This window comes from Gaeumannomyces tritici, assembly GCF_000145635.1.
Source record: "Gaeumannomyces tritici R3-111a-1 unplaced genomic scaffold supercont2.4, whole genome shotgun sequence".
NCBI classification, from domain to species: Eukaryota; Fungi; Ascomycota; class Sordariomycetes; order Magnaporthales; family Magnaporthaceae; genus Gaeumannomyces; species Gaeumannomyces tritici.
In genome coordinates, this window is record NW_008804548.1 from 4,060,299 (window position 1) to 4,078,622 (window position 18,324).

The following is an 18,324-nucleotide window of genomic DNA, read 5'->3' on the forward strand; positions in this document are numbered from 1 at the left end:
CTCTAGCTGTGGGGTGGGTTGGGGGATGGAGTTGAGCTGGACCAAACGTCACTGCATCAGACAATGCACAAGAAGAGCAGGTCAAGAAGGGCGGGTACTCCTACTGGCGCATTTAGCATCGCGACTTCCAATTGATGCCCGAGCCAAGATCGATCGTACAATGGCACCATTTGTAGGGCAGAAATTGCCTTCAGCCACGGTTAAACAAGCATCCATCTGGAGCAAGCCCCGGCGAAGCTTCGAGGTTCAGTTTCTTGTTCTTAACGGTGCTGTCCATTTGGTGACGTCCTTCACTAAGCTCTGCCAAGCTGTTTTGGCACTCCGAGTCATGCTTGTGCCCACAGTCTTGGAGCCTTCTGTGGCGCCGGGGAGTAGCTGCCGATTCGTTGCCATGTTGTTTACTGTGTATAAAAGCCATAGACGCTCTGTGTGATAACTTTTGAAGCGGCCAAATACTGGGGCACCTTGGCCCAGGCTCATTCAAGTCACCGCCACATATATGTACCAGTGTCCCCGGGTGCAGGTAGCCGGGGCGGTATCGCTTGGGTCTGGTCCGCTAATTCGCAAGACCATCTCGATCGCACCGCATTCCTGGATGCGTTTGCCTGCGTTTGCCAGAAAACCATGGTCCAAACTTGTGCCCCAGCGCAGGGTAGGAACGACAAGACCAGTGAGACCAGCCAGGCAAAGAAAGCGCTCGCTCCAGAGCCTCTTTAACCGCACCATGCCGACTTCTCTGGACGAAAGCCTCATCGCCTGCGTCATCTTTCTCGCTGCCCTCTTCATCCTCGTGTAGCACGACGGCTGACCTCGGATTGCGACAATCCCAACTCGCTTGGTGAGGGGTGGCTCAACAGAGCTGTCCAGGTACCCAGGTACCCGCTCACCCCTACCTCCCTACCACCTCCACTGGCGCTAGAGTAGTGACGTGACATTGGGTTGGGCCTTCCGTTCGCGCAATCCACCTTGTGTGCCCACCTTTTTGCCGCTAGCCATTACCAAGCGAACAATTGAGCTCCGGAGCAGCCGGGCAGAAAGAAAAAAAAGAAACAACTGAGAGAACCCTCGTCCAACCCTCATTTTGGGCGCGCCTCGGCACCACCGGGACGCCGCGACGGCCAATCGCACGGAACTGCGCTCGCTGAGTCCACCCGAGGACTTGGAAGTTGCGGCGCCCGTCCGTATCCTCTGACAGCGCCGGCGATTCACCTGTTAAGCGGACCTTGAGAGCTCAGCTCCTACGCCAACGCAAGCACCAGCTGCATCGCCAGCCCAGGCCATCGAGGCGACTATCGTCCAATCTCGCCGCGCTCGCACGCCCCGCCACAAGGCCCGAGAGCAGCAGCAATAGCGGCAACGGGCAGCTGTCCCCTCCATTACGACTGCCAGCCTAGGTAGTCTAGTCCACGGGACCCCGTCCGAGAGCTGACTCGCCGCCGCCGCCGCCGCCGCCGCGACAACAGCATCTATCCTTGCCAGCCCTGCCGTCGAGATCACGAGGCTCGACGCCGACCCTCGACCTCCTCGGCCACAAGCCGCCACTCTGGAAATCTCAATTGGAAGCAGTATAGCTGGTCCGCGCAGAATAGTTCGCTAGGGGGAGCGGCAACACCGACAGACCCTCCGCCCGACCCTCCTCACCACCAATCATCTGTGCACTGCCGCCAACGCTGCCTTTGCGGAAGCCTTGTCGAGCCATATCCCCTCTTCGCTGGGTCTGGGCCGGCGGGAAAGGGTGGAGGGAGAAGGCGCGGCCGCAAACGGCACCATGGCCGACAAGGACCCGACCAGCGGGGCGAGGACGTCGCTGGGCGGCCTCCGTCCCCGATCGAGGAGTCCCTGGGCCATATCGAAACTGGCTCTACTGGTCTCACTAGTCGGGCTCTCGTGCCTAGGTCTGATCATTCACTCGCTCAACTCCAGGCAGCTCGACCCCAAGGGCTGCCGCATGTCGTATATGCGCCCCATGTACGCTCGCCTCGACGAGTTCGACACGGAGCACACCCGCTTCGCAAGCAAGTACTCTCTGTACCTATATAGAGAGCAGTACGTTGACGATGATACTAAGGTGCGTGCATGTGCTGCTGCCGCGCTGAGCAGTTTGCCTTTTCTCCCCAGCATCGCACCTCGGTTTCTTGGATCGGGCGGTGCCGTTACGGCCCTATCAGTCAAGTCAGAGGTGCTGATACCAAAACCCTGCCCCGTTCTAGCTCATGGGTATTCCGGTATTGTTTATCCCTGGAAACGCTGGAAGCTACAAGCAAGTCCGACCGATCGCCGCTGAGGCTGCCACCCTATTCCATGAGGAGGTGCAGCATGACGCGGCTGCCATCAGGGCTGGTGCAAGGTCGCTTGATTTCTTCACCGTCGACTTCAATGAGGACTTCACAGCATTCCATGGCCAGACGCTGCTGGATCAGGCAGAGTACCTGAACGAGGCTATCCGATACATTCTCTCGCTCTATCTGGATCCACGCATGTCGGGTCGCGAGCCGGGCGTGCCGGACCCGACCTCGGTTATCGTGCTCGGTCACTCCATGGGTGGTATCGTGGCGCGCACCATGCTCACGATCCCCAACTATCAGTCCAACTCGATCAACAGCATCATAACCATGGCGGCCCCTCACGCCCGTCCGCCCGTGTCGTTTGACGGCCAGATCGTGGACATCTACCGCGAAATCAACGACTACTGGCGTCGCGCCTACGCCCAGCCGTGGGATCACAGCAACCCGCTCTCGCATGTCACCCTCATCTCTATCGCTGGCGGCGGGCTTGACACGATTGTGCCATCTGACTATGCGAGCATCGAGTCACTAGTGCCTGAAACCCACGGCTTCACCGTCTTTACATCGTCCATCCCCACCGTCTGGACCAGCATGGACCACCAGGCAATCATGTGGTGTGATCAGTTCCGCAAGGTAGTAGCTCACGCCCTCTACGACATCATTGACGTCAACAGGCCTGCCCAGACCAAGCCACGCGCTGAGCGCATGCGTGCGTTCAAGCGCCGCTTCCTTACCGGTCTGGAGGCCGTCGTTGAGAAGGCGGTTCCACTAGAAGGGCCGAGTACACTCCTCACGCTGGACGACAGCAACACAGACGGTATCCTCGCGCAAGGCGAGAGGCTCGTTCTTCGCCGGCTCGGAACCGCGGCCAGCGGCGGCAGGCCCCAGGCGCACCTGCTCCCCATACCGCCTCCTGGCACCCCGGCGGGTAGGCGACTGACGCTCCTGACGGATCAACCCATGGATCGTGCCGGAGAAAGCGGTCGGCTCGAGGTGCTGTTCTGCAGCGTCTTTCCGACCCAGCCCGCCGGCCAGGCCGGTATCGCCCAGTTCGCAGTCAAGATGGACCTGTCAGGCGACAGCGCGGGCTCCACGCGATTGGCCTGTAAGAACGCCGCCTCGGACGTTATCCTGCTCCCTACCTCGACGCGGTCCGCTCGCCATCCCTTCTACCTCGAGGGTGAGCCCGAGTTGCGGCCGTTTTCCTACCTGGAGTTCGACGCGGGGGACCTGGCAGACCATCAGTACATCGTTATCATCGACAAGGCGGCTTCCCCTACCACTGGCTTTGTCATTGCCGAATTCAGTGACCGCTCGCAGTCGCACCGTGTCCGTCATATCAGCCTGCGTAGATTGCTGGCCTTCGGAATGGACCTACAGTTGCCCGTATCGCGGCCCATGGTCAACGAGGTCCGCATCCCGTCCATCCGGTCGAGCCTGCTGGCCTACAACCTTGAGATTGGTCAACAGACGTGCGGCGGTGGTGATGACGGCTCCGGGGCCGAGATGTTCACGCCCCTGGTGCGCCAGTTTCTCTCGGAGCCGCACGAGTCTAAGTTCTTTGTCAATGTGCGCCATGCCTCTGTCAGCTTGCACGGCGTTGCGCCATATGTCCCCCCTCCGATGACGGTTAAACCAGCCGGCGAGGAAGGTTTAGGCTTCCAGTTCTGGACCGACCCTACCTGCGACTCGACCGTACACGTCCATCTAAGCATCGACGTGTTGGGCAGTCTCGGGAAGCTCTACATGCGGTACAGGACTGTATTCGCCGCCTTCCCCCTGCTCGTCGTCGCGCTGGTTTTGCGGAAACAGTTCAATATTTACGATGCCACCGGCGTCTTCCTGCCCTTCACCGAAGCGCTTGGCATGTGCCTGCGTCGGTCTATCCCACTGATGCTTGCTGGCCTGACCATTCTTTCCATGTGGGGAGGCAGTACGTCGGGATCGTCGTCACGGCAGCAAACATCAAACTCGGGAGATGGGTTCTGGCACTCAAACGGAGAGAACGCTACCCTGGTATCCGCCCTGGTCAACTACCAGCAGAACGACCTCCTCATCGGCACGGGCGATCCTATCTTCTGCTTCATGGTACCGCTGATTGGGTTAGTGTGCATTGGGGCCTGCACAGCTCTCAACTATGCTGCACTTTGTCTCACGCAGCTGTTCGCCACACTGATGGGCTTGCTCAGCATACGACCCGCCTGGGGTATTGCCCGCTGGCGGCGAGATCCGGAGGGCGGCTACGGCGATGGCCAAACACCTCTCGTTGATGACCAAAACACCATGCAGCAGCCTAATTACCAACACGACGACCAGGGCAGGAGACGACGGCAGCAACAGCAACAGCAACAGCAGCAACAGCAGCAACAGCAGCGCCAGCAAGAGCAGCAGCTGCTGCGCGTGTCTACTAGGCAGGGGGGATTTGCGTCCTGCCCCAGCGGGTTTGGTGTTTGCTCGCCACGTCGGCGGGTGCTCACGACGGCGGTGCTGCTCTTCCTAGTCGCGACTTTCATCCCGTACCAGTTCGCGTATGTGGTGGCGTGTCTTGTGCAGCTGACGACAACGGTGCGAGCACTGCGAATAGTGTCGGATGCGGGCGGCTGGTTGGGGGCGATGCCACCGCTGTCGCCGTCCAAGTCATCGTCGCCGTCGCCAAATCGCAGCAGTGGTGGCCACAGCAGCCATCACCACCACATCAACTACAACTTCTACAACTACGCGCACTCGACTCTGGTCCTCATGCTCTGGGTCCTGCCCATCAACCTGCCGACGCTGGTGGTGTGGGTGCGCAACTTGGCGGTGCACTGGATGACACCCTTCTCGTCGCACCACAACGTGCTCTCCATCATTCCCTTCATTGTGCTGGTCGAGACGCAGACGACGGGCCGCATGGTGCCCCGTGTGCGGCATCGCTGGAGGCCGGCCCGTCATCTATCGGGCGCGCTGTTCCTGGGCATCGCCGTTTACGCGGCCATCTACGGTGTCTCGTATGCATATGTGCTCCACTATCTCGTCAATATCGTGGCGGCGTGGCTCGTCATTGTGCACTCGACGGCCGCCTCGGTTGGCGGTGGCCCTGGCTCGTGGTCCCTGGCCTCGCTCGGGTTGCTATTCGATAACGACGAAAGGCCTGCAGAAGACCGCAAACGGGGCAAAATCCCATGACCTGGCCCTCATGCCCAACCTTGACAGGAGTTGAACTACCCTAACCCCGAGAGGGAGGGACTTGGGCAACATCCTGGAACCTGAATTTTTGTCTATAATACCCATACCCCCTTTATATTCTTTGTTTCTATACTCCCCATGGCTGTTTCCTGTTTGTCGGCTTGTTATTTATTATTTGACGTTCCTAGATGGACCCCAATACCTCTCTGCCCCTCTCAGCACGTCCCCACTCCACCTCGTCCTATCTTGGACAGGAAATTTCCCCATACGAGCTACAATGCTCGCCCCTTGCATCCTCCATTGACATTCTTGCCATGGCTAAAGTCTCGTCCAATCATAGGATCATGTTTGTTGGCTCTGTTCCTCCTGTTTTCTATTGCTTTTGGCTCGCTTAGGTTCACACACAACCCTGATTGCTTTGATACCTATCTGTAAGCCGGTGTTTGGTGCAGTTTCTGTCCTCTCTTGCTTGATGTCCTGGTGGTCTGGAGGGGTTCCGGCGGTTGGCTTCAAGGGTGTAACAAATTGGGAAGACAAGGGGGTTGCGCATGGCTTTTCCATACCATTTGCTTGGTCTTTCTGTGGTGTTATCCTTCCTTTTATGGGAGTTGATTGGTATCTCATCTTGTCGATGCACACAATCATGCAGCAAATGTTTCGAGCGGCGAATTCTCCATCAGAACCAGACTAGCTTCAGGAGATGATGAGCAACATACCCTAATGTCCGATATCGCCCACTTGAAGAGCCTCTAGGCTCGTCTCTCCCGAAAGGCCATGGTTTCAGATGGGTTATTTGGAAGGGATTCTGACCCATCGAGCGTTGCTCCCAAGACTGAAACCGACACGCCAACAACACAATCCTTACAAGATGATGCTCCAAGCTTGAGATCCTGGCTCATGCAATGATGTGTCTCTCCTGCTGAAACATTATCTCATGTCTGTTACCGGTGGACCTGATATTGTCAGCGTCAACAGCCGGAGGTGAGAACCAGTCGAGTAGAGTTGCCTTGCTGCTCTGCACGGGTAACTCGTGCCGATATTTCATCATGCACACACATGTCCGGTGTTTTGAAGCTCTGCTGCAGAGAGGCTCGTGGGAGAGGATGGCTTCCTGCTGCGTCGTATGCTATGCAAGGAGATGGTTTGGAAACGGGATGTATATAAGCTGGCTCGCTTTGTTGAACAACACGCGCGGCTACTGCGAGCATCGAGACCGCCCGCCCCCGCCCCTAGTTATTAACACTATGTAGCAAAACAAAAGGCGGGATCGCGGGCCTTGTTTTCTCTAGTGGCCAAAAAAAAAAACCAAGACAAAACGCCTCCCAGCTCCGTCCAGGTATCATGTAAAAAAATATCATGCGCGAGGAAGCCACCCATACAATAACACAGAAATACAAGACACCCAGAATACCAGTCCGGCCTTGACAAGTTTGAGCAAAGAAAAGTGGCACAGAGAAGCGGAGAAAAAAGAACAGTGGAAAAGAAACACACGGGTCCTCAGTCGATGCGTTCCGTCAACGACCTCATGACCCGCGAGTAGAACTTGGCCGCATGAGGCCGCGGGAAGCTGATCTCCTCCACCAAGTAGTCGGGCAGCATCTCGACCAGGGCCCTGTCGCGGCTGGGGTCCAGCTGGGGCATGTACATGAACTGCACCTGGTCGTAGCTCTCGGCCGACAGGTCGCTGCCTATCGAGAGCTTGAAGTGGAGGGCTGTGTGTTTTTTTTTTTTTTGGTTTGGTCAGTAAGGAAACAAGAGCAGCGAGTGGAGGAGCTTGGCGGGAAAAGGTAATGTAAGAGAACATACTCCCATTCCTCCCCGTCTGGATGCAGTCAAACACGTCCTCTTCCGGGGTCCGCTTGACGCCGCGCACAATGAGGCCCGTCAGGTCGCCGTACAGGTCCTCCTTCATCTGGGCCACCTGGGCCGCCGACTGCATGGCCTCGGCGCTGGCGGCGGCGGCGCGCGCGGCCGCCGTGCCCGGCTTGAGGGCGCTGCCGAGGTGGAGGTGGTGGCCGGGCTTGAGGGCGCTGCCCGGGACCTTGGAGGCGGCGACGCTGTCGACGACGGTGCGCGACGACGCGAGCTTGGCGGCCAGCGTCTTGACCTCCTTCTTGGCCTCGGCCACGGCGCCCTCGAGCGCGGCCACCTGGGAGGTGAGGGATGCCGCCTCGGCCTGTTTGGCCTCGAGGTCCTTCTTGTGCCGCTGGCCCTCCTTGGCGAGCTCCTTTTGCGCCGCCAGCTCCTCCTTGAGCTTCGCGATCAGGTCGTTTGCGGCTGGAAACGGGGAAGTGGTCAGTCTTGTCAGCAAGCCTGTCTGATTTCCGGGGTCTGGCAAAATGAAACGTGGCTATAAACCTTTGTCCCTCTCCTCGGTTTGTTTCTTGAGCCGCTCAAACGTCCTCTCGGCCTCCTTGACCCCGATCTCGCGCAGGTCGCGGTACTTGGCCTCGAGCGCGTCGTGCTTCTTCGTGAGCTCGCCCAGCCGACGCCGTAGAGAGGAGTCGCTCTCGTCCAAATCCATCGTAGACCTAACCTTAGTAGGCGATATGCTGGGGTGGCGCACCGCGGGACCAGGCGGCGACTGGAGTGGCGATATCTCGGTCAGTTCATCCCCTATTAGCGGCCCCGTGGCCTCGTCCTCGGTCACATCGACGTCCATGGGTTCCTCTGGGGCCTGTTGCGTTTCGGGTATCTCGAGCGTCTCATCTTCCCTTCCTGCTGCTGGTGGTGCCGCCGCCGCCGCCGCCGCCTTCGCCTTTCCTGCCGCTGGCTTCCGCCCTCTCCTCGGGGGGACAGGGGCAGGCTCAGGCTCAGGGGCTTCCTCCACCGGCTCCGACGCATCCCGTGTTGCTGGGCGTTTTGCCCCGGATGCCGTGGCCGCGCCGGCTCTGGGCCGACCGCGCGCGCGCCTGGCTGTCGTCTGGGGATTGTCGCTATCAGGAGGCGACAGCACCGACGCCTCGACCTCGCCAGCCTCCTCGTCCTCTACCGCCCTTGGGCCGTCGTCCTGCTGTATTGAGGCGATCACCCTGCCTCTAGCCCCAGCCGCCCCTCCCCTTCCGCGCCCGCCTCTCCTGCCAGGTGGGTTGCGCGGCGCGGGGGCCTCTGCGGCCGCCTCGGCCTCGGCCTCGGCTTCCGCCAGCGCAGCGGCGACTTGGTCGCTAGCGCGTCGCCGGGAGGCCGGGACTGTTTTGGCAGCGGGCTTCGTGACCTTGTTCGCCGTGCCGCCGCGGCCTTTTGCGGTTGCGGCAGCCGTGGCACCTCCCCTTTTCTTGGCGGGCGGCATCGAGGCGGTCGTGGGTGCTCCGCTTGCGGTCCGTTTCCTGGTCGTGTTGGCGGTCGGCTTCCTCTGTTCCACCAGGTCGTCCTCGGAGTCCTCGTCCACCAGACCCAGCAGGTTGTGCTTGTGTGCGGCTTTGGACATTCGGCGTGTTTCCCGTCCGTTTGGTTTCGATGTTGGTGCTGCGCGTCGCGTCGCGTTGTCAAGGGCGTTGCCAAGGACAGCTGGCCGCTCTCTGTGATGGAGAGACTGTATGCTGGAGCGCCGGTGACAGCAATCGGGTTCCTGGGTGCGGCTAGGTGAGCGCGAAGTGCGGCGTCACAATATTCCCGTCTACCGATTCAATGCAGCCCCCCTCGTTGGGCAGAAAAAGAAGCAAGCCCCGTCGATGCTGTCGCGCAGGGATTCAAAGTAAACAAGGGACGCCCCACCTTGGCGGGGCGACGTGGACCAGTGGCGGCGCTCAATTTAGTCGCCGCCAGCCCAGACTGGCCTGGTCCAAGCGCTCTCTCTCAGGCACGTCCCGGCACCCCCAGGAATTACCAAGAAAGGCGGACGGCAGACAACAAGACGCCGCCACCAGCCCGACAGGACACTCTTCACCACTATCGGGGACTAAACCACATGCTGGTCAGAGCCTCGGCTAGGAACAAACCCACCGCCCTCGACCACCCCTGCCCGCCTCGCTGCCCCTCGACACCTGGACTCGACCACGACGCCGCCGCCCAGGCTATTTTTCCCTTGTTCATCTCAGTAGGGTTGGTTCCAGTCAGAGCTTCCTGACTGTCCAGCCCATCCGCACCGCCGTTGATGTGGGGCCTGGGGTCGAAGCTCGCGACCATGGCGGACCGCAAACGGGCTGGCGACTACCTGATGGACATTGTCATGTTCGCAGGCATGGTGCGTTGCCGTTTTGTCGCTGTCGGTGCTGGACTCGGCCCTCCAACTAACACGCTCCGCCGCAGACCGCAACCCTCTACTTTCTGACCAAGAACATCCTCTCGTCCCTCACCAACACCCTCGTCGACCCGGACAAGGAGAAGCACGAGCAGGCCAGTCTCAAGGCAAAGGCGAACCTGCAGAGGCTACGCAACCGCAAGGATGCCGACGCCAAGGGCGACGCCACCGACGGTGACACGTCCAGCGCCCGGGGCAGCGGCCCCCGCGTTGAGGACCTAGTGCTGAACGACTACGAGAACCAGATTGCACTTGAGGTGGTGGCCCCCGAGGACATAACCGTGGGCTTCGACGGTAGGACATGGCCACTCTGATAGGATAGGAACCCAGGACAGGAGTCTAGGACAGCGGGCTGACTTGAAACCACGTGGCACGGCAGACATTGGCGGCATGGACGAGATAATCGAGGAGGTCAAGGAGGCCGTCATCTACCCGCTGACCATGCCTCACCTCTACTCGCACGCCGCCCCGCTTCTCGCCGCGCCCTCGGGCGTGCTGCTCTACGGCCCTCCCGGGTGTGGAAAGACCATGCTGGCCAAGGCGGTGGCGCACGAGAGCGGTGCTTCCTTCATCAACCTGCACATATCAACCCTGACGGAGAAGTGGTACGGCGACTCCAACAAGCTAGTCCGCGCCGTCTTCTCTCTCGCCCGCAAGCTACAGCCCGCCATCATTTTCATCGACGAGATCGACGCCGTGCTCGGCACCCGCACCCGCGGGGAGCACGAGGCCAGCGGCATGGTCAAGGCCGAGTAGGTTACTGTCACTATCACTGTCACCTCACCGTAGTGCTTCCAGACTAGGTGATATCTAACATGGTGGCCAGGTTCATGACGCTATGGGATGGCCTGACGTCGTCCAACGCGTCTGGCGTCCCGTCGAGGATAGTTGTGCTGGGGGCGACGAACCGTATCAACGACATTGACGAGGCGATCCTACGGCGCATGCCCAAGAAGTTCCCCGTGCCGCTGCCCGGGCGGGAGCAGCGGCGGCGGATCCTGGAGCTTGTGCTGGGCCCGACCAAGCGGGACCCGGAACAGTTCGACCTAGAGTACGTGGCGGCCGTGACGGCGGGAATGTCGGGCAGCGACCTCAAAGAGGCGTGCCGCGATGCAGCCATGGCGCCCATGCGCGAGCACATCCGTGCCCAGCGCGCAGCAGGCGTACCCATGGCCAAGGTCGACCCGGCCATGATCCGCGGCATCCGGACCGAGGACTTCTTCAACAAGAGGGGCGGTGCGCAGCCGCAGAGGCACCACCAGAACCATGAGCAGCTGCGAGAGGCCCGGGCCGTCGCCGACATCAAGGCCGGGGGCGCGGCCGAGGCGAAGCGGGCGTCGGGGAGCAGCGACGAGTACGAAGATGTGGACGACGATGACGAAACCCAGCAGCAGAGACCTGTGTCGCCGGACTAGGAGGCCGTGGATTGTCGGCGGAGACCACGTTCGCATTCGTCTTGTTATTTTGTTCTGCCTGCGATGAATTGCTGCGCAGTTGGATATCAGCTGCCAGGACGGTTTTCCCAGTCGTTGAGACGGCATGTTTTGCCCGGCGTTCGCGGTAAACAGGCATGTACAAATCTAATGTGGATATAGACAGATGGGGGCACGGGCGGGATGCCGATATGAAGACATATTCAACCAAATGTTACTGCCGTTACTACACAGTAGTTCCTGGGCAACCCCTTGCTGTTGATAGCCATTTCCAGGTTTGCCAGAGTCAGGCCCGATCACAAAGAGCCGCCCGCAATCACGTCATATCTGGGCCCACATGGCGAACAAGGGGCGCCGCTAAAGAGGTACCAGCCCGCCAGCCACAAAATGCAGGGCACGCCAGGTACCGCCCTAGCGAGCAAGCACGGCTGTCGCTCGACCCCAACCAGGCCACGGCCCGCTTCTGTTTTTGCCGTCTCCGCTGATCGGAAGGCTCGACGGTTAGGAAGTAATTCTGGCAAAAGGCGGTGGGACGTGTCTGCGGTCAATTGCGGTCAATGGGTTCGGTTCCCCAGACTCTGCCCACCCTCCCAAGCTGGGCGAGAGGAATGCATTCCAACCTCGCGGATTGGATGGGATGGCCCACAAGGGGAAGTAACGATGGTACAGTACTTGGGCTGATGGCTTGGGCTACAGCTGTGTGTAGTGGTTTTTACAACTTCTCAATATATACATTAGCTCCCTTTGGCTCAATTCCAATCCTTTCCGGGAAAAAGCAAAAACAATTACATCCTACCGAACTAGCTCCGTGTAGGTGCTAGTTTAGTTTCTTGCCCCTCTTGTTCAATCGCAGGTGGGGTGACCCAAGTAACAGCGGCCGGGAGCAATAACGTTTGTCGAGGAGAGGAGTCACCAGGCTTGCTCGTGTGCTTGACATTGACCTGACAGATACAAGTTCCCGAGACAGTGACCGACCCAAACACTGGAAACACACAAGCCCGACTACCGCCTAGACGAGTACCTGCCTCGGCGACCTCCCCCTCCTCCTCCTCCCACCCATCTCCCTTCCGCCCTCACACCATACCCGCCATGGCCGCCCCCTCCAGCGCGCCGCCGTCGGCCGCCAAGAAGGCGCTCGGCCTGGTCGACGTCGACGGCCACGACCTGCCGCCGTCGCCGGCGCCGTCCAGCCCCAGCAACGGCCGGCGGCGCTACGCCCTGGCCACGGAGCTCGTCTACACCGAGTCCAAGGACCAGTACGGGGCCTCGAGCATGCCCATCTACCAGTCGGCCACCTTCAAGCAGGCGACGGCGGCGGGCGGCAACGCCGAGTACGACTACACGCGGTCGGGCAACCCGACGCGCACCCACCTCGAGCGCCACCTGGCCAAGATCATGAACGCCGCCCGCGCCCTAGCCGTCGGGTCCGGCATGGGCGCCCTCGACGTCATCACGCGCCTGCTGCGGCCCGGCGACGAGGTGGTGACGGGCGACGACCTGTACGGCGGCACCAACCGCCTGCTGGCCTACATGTCGGCCAACCAGGGCATCCTCGTGCGCCACGTCGACACCACGAACCCGGCCCGCGTGTCGGCCGCGCTCTCGGCCCGCACCGCCATGGTGCTGCTCGAGACCCCGACCAACCCGCTCATCAAGATCGTCGACGTGCCCGCCATCGCCCGCGCCGCCCACGACGCCAACCCAAAGGCCCTCGTCGTCGTCGACAACACCATGCTCTCGCCCATGCTCTGCAACCCGCTCGACCTGGGCGCCGACGTGGTCTACGAGTCGGGCACCAAGTACCTCTCGGGCCACCACGACATCATGTCGGGCGTCGTGGCCTGCAACGACGCCGCCCTCGCCGACCGCATGTACTTCACCGTCAACGCCACTGGCTGCGGCCTCAGCCCAAACGACTCGTTCCTGCTCATGCGCGGCGTCAAGACGCTGGCCGTGCGCATGGAGAAGCAGCAGGCAAACGCCCAGCGCATCGCCGAGTTCCTCGAGTCGCGCGGCTTCCGCGTCCGCTACCCGGGCCTGGCCTCGCACCCGCAGCACGACCTGCACTTCTCCATGGCCCGCGGCGCCGGCGCCGTGCTGTCGTTCGAGACGGGCGACCCCGACCTGTCGCAGCGCGTCGTCGAGGCCGCCCGCCTCTGGGCCATCAGCGTCAGCTTCGGCTGCGTCAACAGCCTCATCAGCATGCCCTGCCAGATGAGCCACGCCAGCATCGACGCCAAGACGCGCGCCGAGCGCCAGATGCCCGAGGACATTATCCGCCTGTGCGTCGGCATCGAGGACGTTGAGGATCTAATTGATGACTTGTCGAGGGCTGTAAGTTTTTTTTTTTTCTTTTTTTCCCCCCACTTTCTTGCCCCTTATCCTTTTCATTTACTAACACTATTCTCTTCTCTTCCAGCTCGTTCAAGCCGGCGCCGTCTCCCTCACCGTCGACGGCTTCCACGCCACCGGAAAGGCTCTGGAGATCGGCCAGACCCCCATGGCCGTGACCTCGTCGTCCGGTGCCGAGTCATCGGGCAGCGAGAAGCCGGCTGAGAGCTCTGCCTAGTCGTCATTCTAGAGAGTACCCCCTATTTTGTGTATATCCGCGCTCCTGCCTTCTCCTACATCTCACACACGCCGTGTCTCGCTCCGTGTTCTCTTTTGTCCTCCCTCCTAGGATCATTGGCGCAGCAAATCAACGGGTGGCGTTCTGGGCGTCTTTTATTTATCTCATTTCTCCCCTGTAGAAAAGCATGAAAATGGGAGGCATAAAAAAAGAGCAGGCTTTGCTGGTACGCACCAATATTGTTTTTTTTTTTTTGCGTATTGTTGGAAACGAGAAGCCGTAGTTACTGGTTTGTTTGAAGACTGGTGGAACAAAAACTAGCTCCGACAGAAAATCCCAGGTGGAAAATGGCCCTAGACTGCCTCCCAGTGAAATAGCCTCCTCCGAAAATAGCATCCCTGCAAAATTGAAAACATACCACCCAAACCATCGCTGCCACCCATAGGAGTCCCGTGCCAAGATAAAAGAAAAGGAAGAAGAAAGTGATGGCCGTTGGTTATTTCCAACCCTCACTTGCGCCTGTGCGTGGTTCCACACGGATTGTTCGTCAGTGCCTCGAGTCTTGGGAGCCACACAGAGAAGAGTCCCACCAACCTAGAGCCGTTCTTCTTGCTACCTCCACCGCCACCAGACCTCACCTCACCCCGGAGCTGCGTGCACTCGCTAAAGGTGAGGTTAGACGGGTTCCGCTCCTCGTGCCAGACCTGCATCATGGTCTTGGCCTGCATCGCGTCCAGTTGGCTGGCAAAGCCGGCCATGTTGTTGGCGGCGCCGGCCGTGTTGCTGCTCCGGATATGTTAGCACGCTTTATTCCAAAGGCGGGTGAAGGCGCGGGAAAAAAAATACCTGTAGCTGGCGACCGTGTGCTGCTTGTTCGACGAGTCCTGCTTGACGCTGTGAGGCATGGTGGGCCGTGGAGGACTATGGTGATCTTTTTCTCTCTTTGATAGATAGTCAGGCGGACTGGCTGGTTTCTCAGTTACTCTCTGATAATGCGTGTGTGTGTGTGTGTCTGTGTGTGTGGTACTAGGGAGGCTATAACACCACCGTCGCCCGCAAGAGCCAGATGTGAGAAGGCACACCCCTTTTTATATCTCCATCACCACCAGAGCTGTCGCAAGGTAATCAGGCATCGCGCCATCCTTCCTCGATACCGGTCAAAGTGCCAAACAGTACCAAACAGTACCAAGCAGTACCAAACAGTACCAAACAGTCTCTGGACAGCCCAGTGGGGGACCAAACGACGGAGTCAACCGGTTCCGAAAAAAGGCACGCACCGCCGCTGACCCCCTTCCCCTCTCCTCCCCCACCTCCATCGCTCCCTCCGTGTCATTGGGGTGTCGATCGACGGTCGCCACATCACCACGCCCAGCACCAGGGAAGCACAGCATGGGCTCGCAATGGGCCACGACTGGATGGGAGGGTAGGACCGGTCTGAACTGTGAACCCGAGGGAAGCAGAAGAAACAAGCGGCGGTCGTCGGCGGCGGCGGTGGCGTCCAGCTGCTTTTCCCCGCGCGTGAGGAAGGGGGATGGATCGGATGGCCCCTCTGGATGTAGAACCCTAGACCTAGGTCTGCAGGCCGTCCCGACATGTTCAGGGACCGGGGTCGGAGAGAAAGGATGGAAGCAGGTAGCGTAGCGTAGGAGAAGCCCGGAGAGGAGACAAAGAGAGGAAGAGAGAGAAAGAGGAACATAATTTACTGGGGACTTCCCAGCACACCGGTCCCCCCCTAGATGCCGCCGCGCCGCCGCGACTGGACACCGGTCAAGGGGCCAAGATGGGGAGAGGAGGGTGATAAAACAGGAAAGGGGGAGGTTGTTTGTTGGGTACATGCGGTGAAAGAGATATAGCTGCTCGGTGCGACCACCTGGGGCAGGTCAGCTGAGCACGCAGCACGTCCATGCCCGTGGCTGGCAGGGCAGGGGGGGAGGGGAGAGATGGCCAACTAGACCCAGGGCATATCCCTCATTCGGAGCTGACGATGACATGCATACTGCATACACCTCCCTCTTCCCCTTCTGTCGGGCCCTGTCCGGTCGAAAAGGGGAAAGGAGCCCGAGGGATGACATGGGGACAAACGGAGAAGCCATCCGTAGAGCCCCTCGATATGGACAAAGATCTTCATCATCTCTGCCTTGCCGGCCGGCGAAGTCTTGCCTGCCGGTGAGTTTTTTTTTGCTTGGAACGGACATGTGCGCAACCAGCAAGAGTCGACTCCGGTGAGCGTGGAATCACGGCCAGACCCAAGTCGGTCTTGCAGTGTTGCGGCGAGCTGGTATCTCCTGGGCGGCCTAGCGTGTTGTCTGGACGAGCGACACCCTAGACTGCGGCCCGTCGTTTGTCTTCTGCCCCCTTATCCTTGTCTGTCGATGCAAAAGTAGAGCAAAACGCATCCAGGATCGAGATACGCCCGCCGGGGCCTACCTGCCACCTCAAGAGGTCTCTCTCAGAGGCCCAGGAGACCGACCATACACGGCTAGTCTAGTGTCTGCAGGGCATACAGGCACGTTTCATTCTCGAGGTTTCCATCGTGTGGACTCGGCTAGCCGTATGCCCCCTCTCTCTTTCTCCCCCTCATCCTGCCGGATCTTTCGGGAGACGTAACACTAGAGATCGGGCGTCTACATGCTACATGGCAGCTATGAAAGGTAGCACACAGCCTTCCTATCTCTCTTGTCATTGCTGTTGATAATCACATCAGCATTGCCCCCCGCAGGCTCTGAGCGACAAGAGCGGGTGGCCCAGAACCTGCAGATAGCCGCCCTTACAGCCCGAAATATCGAGGTATGGGGAAAAGCAAACGGCCGTGAAACTCTGGTGCGCCTGATGACGGCTCGCTGCAGCCCCTGTGCCCCTTGGGAGACAAAGTCTCGGGGAAGTGAAGGGCAAAGGCAGGACGGAGGAGGAAGAGAGAGAGAGGGAGGGGGTGAGAAGACAAGAGATAATTCGACACGTCTTTTCTCATCCGCCTCCTCCACGCACGGCCGAGCTGCGGGCAACCGTGTCAAAGATGGCCTCGTTGGCCGGGTACCTCGAGGAGTCCCACGACCCTCCCGCACTCTTCCCGCAAGGCGGGCGGGATGCCCACACTCTCCCTCTCTCTCTTCCCTCTCCCTTCCGTACCCGCCACCTCTCTGTTTGTTATCTCCCCCCGCATCCGATGCCATTTACAGGGAAGGGGGGGTGTAAAACAGGGGACGTACGAGCAGGAAAGGAGATGCGTACGACGAAAAGAGAAGCATAATCCCTCCACGCCCGCAGCCGGACGGGGTCACCACAATGGTCATGCCGCCGGGCACGTGCGGGAGAATGGGGCTGGGGATATGCTCAAGCACTGGTGTTAAGGTGTCGAAAGATTCCTCTGCGGGGCCGACACCCCTCCTCACCTCACGGGGCGCCTCCGTGTTGTCCACATGGAGCAGCCCACCGGTTCCAGCGCCGGAGAGCCTAGCAAGTTTTCTCCGGCAAACAAGCCCTGAAAGATGTAGTAAACCTAGGGTCCCCCGACCCTGGCTATCTGATCCTCCACTCCCAGTATCTGATCCTCTCCTCTCCCTTGTCGCACAGCCCAGATGCCTTCCACTCCCGTTCCGGAACAAGATCGTCCTCACCTGGAGAAAAGAAAAATCCGCTTACTGCTCGGGAGCCGTCAAGGTTGGCTGCATATGCCGACCAAGTTGTGGCCTGATCAAGGGATCGCCAGGCGAGAGGGAAGGGGGGGCGCGTTTTGTCTCTGCCCTCCCAAGGCTTGGGAACCCCAAGTCCTTCGTCTCGTGCATGCTCGACTTTGTGACGTTACATGCTACCGTGGTGACGGGACCCCTCGAAAAAGGTGGAGGGCAGGCGACTGGTAGCGACCCCGTGTGGGAAAGGGTACTACTACTGATGGGATGGAGCAGCAGCTCGATTCCCCAGCCGATATACGGTACATGTGCTCGAAAGGGAGTTGGGGAGTTACAGTGCCTCGACTTTGGCTTCCTTGTCGGAAGAGGGCCCCTTGGGTTTTCTCGTTTCTTTTCTCCCTCGTTTGTTCTCGCCTTCGGCAAATCTGCCGTGTACCCCTTCCTGCCGGACCACTGCTACCCCAGAGGCATTGGCCCGTTGCGGGCGAAAGATAGATATCCCAAGAGCAAGGAAACGAACAAAGAAAGAACAAGGCCACACAGAGCAAAAAAAAAAACGCAGGTGACCAAAAGGGGCGCCAGTCCCTGGACGCCACCACGCTGCTTGTCCTACCAGAACTTTGTTCCTGGGGCATAAGGATGTATGCACACAACCGCGACCCCAGCATCACTGGAGTAGGACGAGCCAATGCAGCATGTGGGACAACATATGACAACATGGAGGACCTATGCGTAACATAGATACATTTACCCATGCCCGTCTCGTCGGGGAACGCCGCGATAGGGGAAAAGCCAAGGGGCAATTACTAGCGGAGCCCGTGCTCACACTGCTAAGACTCGGCAAAAGTTAAACTTTGTAGACTTTGGACGGGGTCTCTGAGCACAACATGACGTGACACAACAAGAAGCCTTTTGATATAGGACGAGAGACGCTACTATGTAGTACAAAGGAGAGGGTAAACGAGAAGACTATGCAAAAATGGCAGACGAGACCACTCGAAACTCT

General features: G+C 59.6%; 6 protein-coding genes across 6 annotated transcripts; 3 read left to right on the top strand and 3 right to left on the bottom strand.

Moving 5' to 3' along the window:
* The first annotated feature begins 1,401 nt into the window (after positions 1–1,401).
* Positions 1,402–6,330, top strand: GGTG_08776 (GPI inositol-deacylase). Its single transcript, XM_009226618.1, has 2 exons — positions 1,402–2,068; positions 2,211–6,330. The coding sequence occupies exons 1-2, from the start codon at positions 1,769–1,771 to the stop codon at positions 5,448–5,450; spliced, it is 3,540 nt and encodes a 1,179-aa protein (XP_009224882.1). The 5' UTR covers positions 1,402–1,768; the 3' UTR covers positions 5,451–6,330.
* Positions 6,331–6,569: 239 nt separating this feature from the next.
* On the bottom strand, positions 6,570–9,128 carry GGTG_08777 (hypothetical protein). The gene is made up of 3 exons (XM_009226619.1): positions 7,809–9,128; positions 7,257–7,727; positions 6,570–7,162 (listed from the first exon to the last, which is right to left on the bottom strand). Exons 1-3 carry the CDS (start codon positions 8,875–8,877, stop codon positions 6,948–6,950), a joined length of 1,755 nt encoding a protein of 584 aa, XP_009224883.1. The 5' UTR covers positions 8,878–9,128; the 3' UTR covers positions 6,570–6,947.
* A 120-nt stretch (positions 9,129–9,248) lies between these two features.
* GGTG_08778 (ATPase family AAA domain-containing protein 1) lies at positions 9,249–11,432 on the top strand. The gene is made up of 4 exons (XM_009226620.1): positions 9,249–9,633; positions 9,699–9,984; positions 10,070–10,442; positions 10,517–11,432. The coding sequence occupies exons 1-4, from the start codon at positions 9,544–9,546 to the stop codon at positions 11,103–11,105; spliced, it is 1,338 nt and encodes a 445-aa protein (XP_009224884.1). The 5' UTR covers positions 9,249–9,543; the 3' UTR covers positions 11,106–11,432.
* A 395-nt stretch (positions 11,433–11,827) lies between these two features.
* On the top strand, positions 11,828–14,116 carry GGTG_08779 (hypothetical protein). Its single transcript, XM_009226621.1, has 2 exons — positions 11,828–13,457; positions 13,543–14,116. The coding sequence occupies exons 1-2, from the start codon at positions 12,213–12,215 to the stop codon at positions 13,690–13,692; spliced, it is 1,395 nt and encodes a 464-aa protein (XP_009224885.1). The 5' UTR covers positions 11,828–12,212; the 3' UTR covers positions 13,693–14,116.
* GGTG_08780 (hypothetical protein) lies at positions 14,055–14,597 on the bottom strand (the record flags this gene model as incomplete). The annotated part of the gene is made up of 2 exons (XM_009226622.1): positions 14,055–14,475; positions 14,539–14,597. The coding sequence occupies 2 exons, from the start codon at positions 14,595–14,597 to the stop codon at positions 14,202–14,204; spliced, it is 333 nt and encodes a 110-aa protein (XP_009224886.1). The 3' UTR covers positions 14,055–14,201.
* A 2,059-nt stretch (positions 14,598–16,656) lies between these two features.
* Positions 16,657–17,360, bottom strand: GGTG_08781 (hypothetical protein; the record flags this gene model as incomplete). The annotated part of the gene is made up of 3 exons (XM_009226623.1): positions 16,657–16,755; positions 16,899–17,142; positions 17,332–17,360. 3 exons carry the CDS (start codon positions 17,358–17,360, stop codon positions 16,657–16,659), a joined length of 372 nt encoding a protein of 123 aa, XP_009224887.1.
* Positions 17,361–18,324: the final 964 nt, after the last annotated feature.